This window comes from Phalangium opilio, unplaced genomic scaffold (assembly GCF_054372755.1).
Source record: "Phalangium opilio isolate 3A_F unplaced genomic scaffold, DU_Popi_V2 ptg000209l_1, whole genome shotgun sequence".
Lineage (NCBI taxonomy): Eukaryota > Metazoa > Arthropoda > Arachnida > Opiliones > Phalangiidae > Phalangium > Phalangium opilio.
Genome location: NW_028324217.1, coordinates 18,837,892 through 18,847,522, shown reverse-complemented (window position 1 = coordinate 18,847,522; position 9,631 = coordinate 18,837,892). Strand labels below are relative to the sequence as shown.

The following is a 9,631-nucleotide window of genomic DNA, read 5'->3' as shown; positions in this document are numbered from 1 at the left end:
ACGTCATCGGTAGACGTAGCCAATTAAAAGGCCAAGGGCAATGGTTGACGGTCCAATCAGAGAGCCAAGGGCAGAAGGAGGAGCTTAACTTTTCTGCAGAATACGGCCGCGGTTCATCCTTTAATAATAGTTTATTGATTATCAAAAAGAGTATTCATGTACAAGAAAAGCTCTTAATAAAAGTGGAAGCTTTTTCTCCCAAGGACCCGAAAAACATAAAAAACGGAACAGTGTGAGTAACTGTGGAAGAAAAACGTTCATATAAGCCTTGACTGGTAAGAATCTATATTGAACTGAGGGGAAAACGCTGAATCTTTGTTTATGGTGATGTTTTTTATTATCATTAAAATAATACGTATGTTATCTAAACAGGGAAACTCTACGAAGTATGATGGATTTTGTGAAGGATTGTCGTGTTATGGTCAAACGTTTAAACTGGTAAGTGATGAATAAATTGTAACTTGGATATCAATAAGGCATGTAACGGATCCAAACCTATGGAAACTATTATACCTTGAAAAGTAAAAGATCTTTCTTGTTATTTTAAAAATTAAAAATACTAGCAGAATAAATAATTTATACAAAGCTAGTTGTATTCAAAAAATGGGTTTGAGGAATTCCCTAATCAGGCTAATCTTGAAGAAAGTTGCAGTGTCAGTTGTCACAATCTTTTGAACTAGCTAAGCATGTTTTATAAGCTTTGATAGCGAAAGCTACAATGTATTGGGAAACCTTTCTTGTTATATGTTCGTTTTCTTCTGTTTGAAAAGAAATTTTATTTTAGGGAAGATTTCCAATTTCACAAACTCTCTGCACAAAATTCCGAAATGAGTTTAGTAAATCTTCAAAGGTTGGCGATTAAAGAGGTATTTGCGCAATTATTGCAATATTGGCTGTTTAAGGCAAATATAAAATTAGGGAAACTTTGTTTTTAGGAAATGAAGACTGAGGAAGATTGTAATTATGATCACTTGAGTAAAGATGATCTTATCAAAGAAGTTAAAGCCAGGGATGATCGAGTCAGGGAACTGGAAGCCGAGGTATTTCTTACTAGTGTGAAATTAAGCACAAAAATATGAGACCCTTTTGGTATCATAGCCCATTTTAAATGTACAGAATGAGTTGTCGAATCTTATGTCCCTTAAAGTAGAACCAAACTCTGTGGGTGGGTGAATAATTAGGTTTATTTGTGAAAATACCAATCTGGATTGGCTCTGATCTAAGGGGATTGGTAACACGTCCCTCTTTAGTAACAAAGAAATCCAACAAGGACCTTTGTTCTATCTTGCTTGCCCCTTTAAAATACGCTCAGTCAATGAAAGTCCAAAGAATATTTACTGTTAAAATGAAATCTTAATTTGTTTAGCGTAATGTTTTAATTTCAAACATGGGAAAAGAGAGAGTGAAAACATCATTTACGATAAATAAGCAAATAGACGAAATTGAAAGACTCAATAGGGTCAATAAAGAGTTGGAAAAGAGAATCAAAGATTTGATGGTATGAAACATTTTTCATTTTCATGGTCGATAGGAAAGAGTTACTCCAAAGGTTAAGAGTTGATTGTTTGAAAAATAGGAGAAATGTGGAATGTATCATTTAGCCAACGATGAATTAGTGAAATCTGAACCCGTTGAAAATGATTCGGGGATTAATGGCCAGGAGTTATCTCTTCCAATTGTGATGCACAGTGTCGAAGCTGTCAATGTCCAAGGCATGCTGGGTAGAGAAGATATTAGTCAAGAATCGCCGGATTCTGAGCCTCACTATGTTGCGGAGGTTGGCAATGCAAACAACGAAACTGAAATTATCCCAAAAAAGTCTAAAAATGTGGGGATTATAACGCGAATTACGAATGCGTGTGTCCCTAAATTGATATACAGTGACAATTCGCCACTTTGTGTACCTTCGCCGAAGCTCGAAGCCGAAAACCAATTGAAAATGCCTCTCGACACAACGACGGAAAGTGATTCGTCACGAGAACCTCTTGAGAACGATAATATAATTATCGATTCTTGTTGTAAATCACAAAGTGTCTCGACAGAGGGAGAAACTGACGAAAGATCAACTCGATCGAAGGAATTGCGGGTTCCTGAATTGAATGTTGAAGTCGAAAAGCATTTGGATCTTTCTCTTGGCACAAATGGCGAAAGCGGTTCACTAGAATTAGCCGTAGAAAATGATCTCGATGCTAACCAATCCAGAATAACCTTGACAGGTGCGAAGAAAACAGATAGACAAAATCGAAGTATGGTACTGTGTTTGCCGAAACTGAAGCTTGTTGATCCAAGGCCACTGAGTGTGCCACCGTGTGTTCCTCTTCTAGAACGCAACCCAAATGAACTGTCAGAATTGACCTCCGTCTCTATGGAAATCAATTTACCCGAAGTTCCGATTAAAGTCGGAAATAATAGTTCGGTGTCCAACTCGGAGACATTTCAAGAAATCTCTCCAAAGAATTCCGAATCACGTTGTTCGGAAATTGGTAAGTCATTTTATACTTTAATCGTCTGAGTGCCTAGAGTGGGGTTTCATATTACCACTACTCCCAACGGTAGAAATATGCCAATCAATTAATTCCGCCTTCTCGGTGTATAGTCTAATGGCGTTTTCCATTTAACTGCTCTGAGATCGCTCTCGATTTGCTCTAGACGACATGAAATGCGCTTCATTTCTTGAGCTGCGTTAACGAGCCCGTCCTAATCGTCGATACAAATTTAACGAGCTATCAATTCTCTACAGATTAGCACCGATGGGATCTTGGGTCCAGCGCTCGGTAAATGGAAAACAGAAATCCGAGCGCGAGCAGATCTAGCGCCCTTGAGCGCTAAGTTGAATACGCTATTGGCAATGCTGCTATCTAGGTCAAAAACTGACAAAACCTATTTAATACTCCTGGTAAAAGCAGGCAGATCCCTATTCAAGGGTTCGTGCAGAACCCGTATCAAAAAAATTGGGAAATATCTCGAGGATTTGAGGTGTGTCGTCAAAAGTTTCCGTCTTTGATTTTTATCCGAAAATATCGTTCGACGCGCTCTACTTTCGATCTCTCCTCCACTTTAATTCAGAACTAGCTTTTACCCGCGGCGTCGCTCGCGTGTAATAAGAACTTGCATGAAAATGATATAAAGAATGGTTAGATTTTACCGATGACTAACCTTTTTGTAGCACCCTAGGAGCGAAGGACTCGGCGTTGCCCGTCAGCCCGTCGGGACATTTTTATTACTTTTCATGCTTGGCGCCAAAAGACCATTCAGCCCGTCTATAGGCTAAAGGAAACCAGTGTACAAAATATTTGTGAAATCGGTTGAAACGCTCTGACTTTGTTGCATTGAGAAGATTTTTTACATTTCTGGGCGCCATTTATTAAGCTGGTGGCGGGTTGGAAATATCTTTCTTAGTACGCGCCTACTACTCACGAGTAACTTTCCTGCAAATGTTCAGCCTTCTAGGGCAAGCGGTTTGGGCTGGGCGTTGATTATCAGTCAGTCAGTCAGGACTTCGATTTATATAGATATAGAAAATATGGTTGTCAACGGCCTTAAATTGAAATCGTGACCCATTGAAATATAGCCCACTGGATGTCTATTGACGCGCGATAAAGCTAGATTATTATTATGTATCAGAACCTTTAAAATGTCCTGTTTCACAAGGGTCTTCACTCCTTTCTTATCGCTGGTATCATAAGAAAATAATATATAGCTCTCTATAAGTATGAAACGTAGTACATTTTCATACTACAGCATTTGCTTCCAAATTTGGCGCGCTTACTATTTACGACCCGTGGGAGAAGTTTTGGCACTACGAGTAAAGGGGGGACGAAACCGCCACCTAAAGTGTCCACGAAAAGCACGATGGGCCGGGGAATTTTGGCCACGCCCGTAGAGACACGAGACACTCCTTACCCCGTACCAGGTCGTCGAAATCTCGCGCCATCTATTAATTTATTATGATAATTTTGACATGCACTTAATCAGTTATAATTATCATAATAATAACTTCAAGACCTTTAACGATTTAATTACAAAATAAAAAAAAAATTTTAACGCCATAAATTCTTAATAGGTGGCTTTAGAAACTTTCTTTCAATGGAAGAAAATGCTGTTTACATGGCTTAAATGGAGAGTTTCATACTTATAGGGAGCTTTATATCATTTTCTTATGCTGGTACTTAGCTCGACCAAAAATTCGGAGTTTATTTGTTGCTCGATAAAACGAGATTATTTGTTGCTCGATCACTGCCATCTCAAATACTAGGCCATGCAATACGAAAAAAGGGGGTGGGAGTTAGTATTTCACAAATGGCGCTAGATGTCGCTTTCCTGGGGTTTTAAACTGGCGGCAAATTCAAAACTAGGGGAAATTTTTGAAAGCTTGCAAGACAACGGTTAAAGTAAAGCTCTTGAGGATAATATAGCAGCTGGCTAAAATAAAAAGACACATAAAAATTCAAACGACAATATAAAAAGGCATGTATCACAGTGTGGGTAAAATGTATTTACATCTTTAGAGTTTTTCATGGGAGAAGTTTGTTCTTGAACTTTTTGTACGATTTTTTGCGATCTGTTAAATCTTTTGCGTAGTTGTCTAACAATGGTCTTATAAACTTTGTTAACAGTAGTTTCATTAATTCCAAATATGTATCACAGTCATATTTTAAAGCCTTCGCAAAATATGATTGAATGAAATATACAAGTATCGTCAATGAAGTGCATTTCTTCCTTCACAAAATCTGCAACATCAATTAAAATGTTCGTCTCTATCGATCTAGCAAACGTATTAAACTCAAAAGTTTTTGCGTTGGTTCTAGGTTGAGAGACACGATCCAAACACATTGATCTATTCATTGTAGATGGGCTTCAGATTTAACTGAATTTGACGAAAAATACAATCATAATACCTAAGTATCATTTTAGCGACGAATTGCACCCATAGTCCGCCACAGCGTGGGAAATAAGGCGGTGGCACAGGGCAAATGACCAGTTTAAAAATTGCCTGGGCCAGTTTAGAAATTAAATCGGAGGGGGTCAATGGTCCTCGGGACCACTAAGATAATTCAAGGGAAACTAGAGTCCAAACATTAACTCTAATAGTTTAATTATCCACTTCTCTAGTTTAGCAGACGGCGTGCCCTTGTGAAATGGACCAGGTTATTTAGTCCAGTTTAAAAAAACCCTTATTTCCCACCCTGGTCTGCCATAAGCGAAAGAAGTGACGTCATGCGAGACTGCGCAGTACGAATTTACTTTCGTCATCGCGAAAATTCTCCCCAGAAAAGAGCCATCTAACGGTTACTAAGCGCAAATTCAAAATGTCAAATAAAAAATACTTCTGTTGCACATTTCCAGGCCTAGTATTAGAGAAGGCAGTGGCTCGATAAAACGAGATCATTTGTTGCTCGATAAAACGAGATTATTTGTTGCTCGATAAAACGAGATTATTTTTTGCTCGATAAAACGATATTATTTGTTGCTCGATAAAACGAGATATTGTTTCTGGTTACGCAGATTTTTGTAACAATAAGTTTTATCTATCGAAGGGATATCCGCATTAGTTATTTTTAATCATGTGCCAGTTGTACTTTATTTCATAAATGTGGAAAATATAACACTAATAAGATCTCGGGGGTGCCATTTGTCAGACAGAGAAACAAAGTGAAAACTAGACATTAGAAAAGAGAGAGGGGGTGCAAGAACGATATAAATTGGTAACTTGTGTTCACGCAGCATCAGCTGGTATTTGATCCACCGAAAATACAACCTTTCTAGTTTTGCGCCAAGGTTTCTCGTGCATTTCAGTTGATGTTCGTTCATCCCCTTTTGGTTGATGAGGTCATTTGCTCATCGGCTAACGCTTTGATCAGCATTGTTTCTTTTCTTTAAGACTGAGTTTTCGTAGAGGCCTTAGCATTACATTTTTTATGAAGTGCGCTTGAATGTTACTGTATTTTTGATACTATATTGTAAATGGAATGTGTGTCGTTTTTATATTTCGTTAATAATTTTCTGCAGGAAAATTCAAGAAGAAACGTTCAACTCGGATCAAATATTCTGCTGAATATAAAAGGGGTCCACAACGTCACATTAAAAAGGGTAACGAAGAAAAACGCTTCAAATGTGATCAGTGTAACTATGGATGCACGAAGAAGTATCATTTGATCGCACATCAACGCATTCACAGTGGTGAAAAACCCTTCAAATGTGAGAAATGTGACTATAGATGCACGGTCAAGAGTAATTTGATCATACATCAACGCATTCATAGTGGTGAAAAACCCTTCAAATGTGAAGAGTGTGACTATAAATGTACGCAGAAGATTAGTTTGATCGCACATCAACATATTCACAGTGGTGAAAAACCCTTCAAATGTGATCAGTGTGACTATGCCAGCACAATGAAGAGTAATTTGATCGCACATCAACACATTCACAGTGGTGAAAAACCCTTCACATGTGATCTGTGTAACTATGGATGCACGAAGAAGTATAATTTGATCATACATCAACGCATTCATAGTGGTGAAAAACCCTTCAAATGTGAAGAGTGTGACTATAAATGTACGCAGAAGATTAGTTTGATCGCACATCAACATATTCACAGTGGTGAAAAACCCTTCAGATGTAATCAGTGTGACTATGCCAGCACAATGAAGAGTAATTTGATCAATCATCAACGCATTCACAGTGGTGAAAAACCCTTCAAATGTGATCAGTGTGACTATGCCAGCACAATGAAGAGTAATTTGATCAATCATCAACGCATTCACAGTGGTGAAAAACCCTTCAAATGTGATCAATGTGACTATGCATGTAAGTGGAAGGGTGATTTGACAAAACATGAACGTAGAAGTCACATGAATGACTAGATGGATTTGAAGGCTGCTAGACAATGTAAAATTTCTTTTTAATCGTAACATGAACATTTTAAATATTGTTGGACAATATCTTTCATCCTTTTCTGTAATGATTGGGCCGTAACTGTTAATGGTAAAATAAAAAATACAGAGACGCCTCTATATCTTGTTGTGGTTGCAAGGCTAGAGAATTGCCAATTGCGCAAATGGGGAGGGGGCAATCGAGAGCGAATAAATACTTGAACTTGTCTTTTCCTATCTTTAAATTTACTTGCAATTAATTCCACGAACATTTGTTAAACATTTTGAGGGAAACATTTAACGACCATTTGACCTAAGGTTAGTACTCCCTATTTATTTGATGTTCATCACATTTATGTGGATAACGTTTTTTCGCGTTAAACATTCTTAACGCAATTTTTTACCTCTATAGGCAAAGAGGAGAGAAAGGTGATAGAAACGCGCTTTATAAATTTAGTTTCAGGACTCATAGAGAGTAAGGATGTCCCTATAACACCAAAAATTTTACCCCCCTTCTTTCCCCCCCTTTCAGGGGGGAGGGGGTAAAATTTTGGGTGTTATAGAGACATCCCTGGGGTTGGGGGGGGGGAGATGGGGGGGAATTGATGACGTCACGTGATGGTGTTGGCGGGAAATTTGAATTGTTGAGCCACCTGGTGGTGGTTTTCTTGATGACGTCATGGCTAATTTTTTATGACGTCACGTGGCTGGTACCTGTAGGGATAGGCTTATGCTATTGTAGATCCTGAAAAGGATAGGCTTATGCTAGGTTATTCTTGGCTTATTATTATTATGAATCGGATTTTAAATCAAAAAGCATTTAATTAGCGTGATAATAACATACATAATTAAGTTAAATTAATAATAAATTAGTTAAATATTTAAAAAACCTCCTCCTTAAACTTGATTCAAGCCGTATCTGAAGATGTTTTTTTTTCTATACCGGACTAATAAAGCGCCGTTGGTAGGAAGTCGAACCCTGGAATGGAAACTCAAATGTTGTTGAAACAACACAGAGCTGGACGCATTACCACCAGGCAACCACACGGTTTGTTAATAAGCTCCTTTTACACTTTTTTAGTCGCCGTACATGATTTTGAAATTGTTTAGCAATTTTCATATCGTTAATTTTTCGATTTGCGGTAAAAGCTTTTAGGAAAGCTTTCGTACTTTTCTTCTTACTTCTATGAATAAGATAGAGGGCGCTATACTGCCCACATACGCTACTTTCTAACCTCTGAAGTTGTCGTTTACCAAAAGTCCATTTTCTGCAGTTTAAAGATAAAAATCTTCTTATACTAGGCAGAAATGGTGGCAAACCGTAGCTATCGAAATAATAGCCTACACGAGCTCCGTCTATAAAGACCGATACCCAGTGAGACCCCTTTTCATAGTGCTGATCTAAATTTATAATTAACGATGCGGGATATCTGGTAACCTTAGGTAACCTATTTGACGCGAAAACACCCAAAAAGTTGGGCGTATCTGATAAAGCGAGAATCAAGTCTACGGTGGTGGTTGCTGACATTTTAATAATCTACAATTACGTTTCTATTTTTATCGATTTGAATCATGCTTTGAAATTCGGCGTATACAATGCAGACTGCGGCTTCGGGCAAAGGTTTAGCGAATCCCATGTCCAATCTTAATTGTCCTTGCTTAACGGGGTTCCAGTGGTTTGTTTCGCTAGCAGATAGGTCCGGTGTCAGATCAAAAGCGTACAGAGTTAAGCCGTTGGCAAACTCGTTGGGAGTAATATCGTTACCGTCGTCTTTATAATGAATACCCGTGCCCGCGAACAACGTTTGATAAGCTTGTATATACAAGTTTTTACCGAAATCAGGAGTCAACGGTTTCGAGGGTATTTGTTCGTTATCGAGGTACAGAGACAAAAAATTTAAATCCCAAGTTTTAAAGTTAAAGGGATTCAGAGCGTAACTGCCCTTGAACGCCGCATTGGAGACTATTCCAATAACGACGCGATTAGGCTGAGGGCCTAGATATATATTGTTAAAACTCTCGGTGCTACTTCCGGTAGAGATAGTTTTAGTTTTAAGTTCGGTGCGCGTAAAATTATATTTGGCAGTACCGTTATTAAGCGCTGCTTCATGCGCTAACAATATTTTAGGACTGAGTTTAACTTTACGTACCGCGAGTGCAGCGTCTAGTATCTTGACTTTACAGTTTTTGAGAGTGGCTGTTTCTTCACACATTAAGGCAAACTCATCCTTGTTGCGAGTAAACACGACTTTAAGGTCCACCCCGTTTAAGAGATATTCTGGAATATTAAACACGTCACTAAACACGGGTGTAAAAAATTCAATCACGGCCGATTTAGCAGTTTTAGCCATTCGAGCGACGAAACCTTTATTTGAAAAGTCGTCGAACTTTCCGGCTTCGTCCTTTTCCCATCCGGCCATCATGAGGTGAGATTTTTTGGCCGCGGGTCCGTAATTTGAGACAGTTTCGATAAAAGAAGTGAAGGCGTAGTTTTGAGCGGCTGAAGAAACTCGGGTATTGTTCAAGAAAACATCGCAAGTTCTCCACAATGCGTGGCCAGCGTTGTTCACGAAAGCTACCACGGCGGCATCAGGAAGATCACTTCCATCTTCGTTGGTGATTTTGACTTTGTTGTAATGCATGGTTGTGGGCTACATCGATGTAGCTATCTCCATTGCCCGAGATGAGGTATTCGAGGGTAGAGCTATCACCAATGGCCGCCAAGGGTTTGGCCCATACACCTTGAGCATGTTCGACAC

The 9,631-nt window shown here is 38.7% G+C and overlaps 1 protein-coding gene and 1 long non-coding RNA gene across 2 annotated transcripts; both read left to right on the top strand.

The window, feature by feature from the left end:
• Nucleotides 1-120: 120 nt before the first annotated feature.
• Nucleotides 121-1,079, top strand: LOC149621054 (uncharacterized). The gene is made up of 4 exons (XR_016375273.1): nucleotides 121-275; nucleotides 373-438; nucleotides 785-866; nucleotides 936-1,079. It is a non-coding gene; the product is annotated as an uncharacterized LOC149621054 (long non-coding RNA).
• Nucleotides 1,080-1,381: 302 nt separating this feature from the next.
• Nucleotides 1,382-7,041, top strand: LOC149621053 (uncharacterized). Its single transcript, XM_089855010.1, has 3 exons — nucleotides 1,382-1,498; nucleotides 1,577-2,483; nucleotides 6,010-7,041. Exons 1-3 carry the CDS (start codon nucleotides 1,388-1,390, stop codon nucleotides 6,861-6,863), a joined length of 1,872 nt encoding a protein of 623 aa, XP_089711136.1. The 5' UTR covers nucleotides 1,382-1,387; the 3' UTR covers nucleotides 6,864-7,041.
• The last annotated feature ends 2,590 nt before the right edge of the window (nucleotides 7,042-9,631 follow it).

Excerpts from the sequence above, each read along its gene's own strand:
- LOC149621053 (XM_089855010.1), top strand. The coding sequence starts at position 1,388 with ATGGGAAAAGAGAGAGTGAAAACATCATTTACGATAAATAAGCAAATA. Across the intron at positions 1,499-1,576 it reads AGAGAATCAAAGATTTGATG|GAGAAATGTGGAATGTATCA; the intron begins GTATGAAACATT and ends TTTGAAAAATAG. Across the intron at positions 2,484-6,009 it reads ATCACGTTGTTCGGAAATTG|GAAAATTCAAGAAGAAACGT; the intron begins GTAAGTCATTTT and ends AATTTTCTGCAG.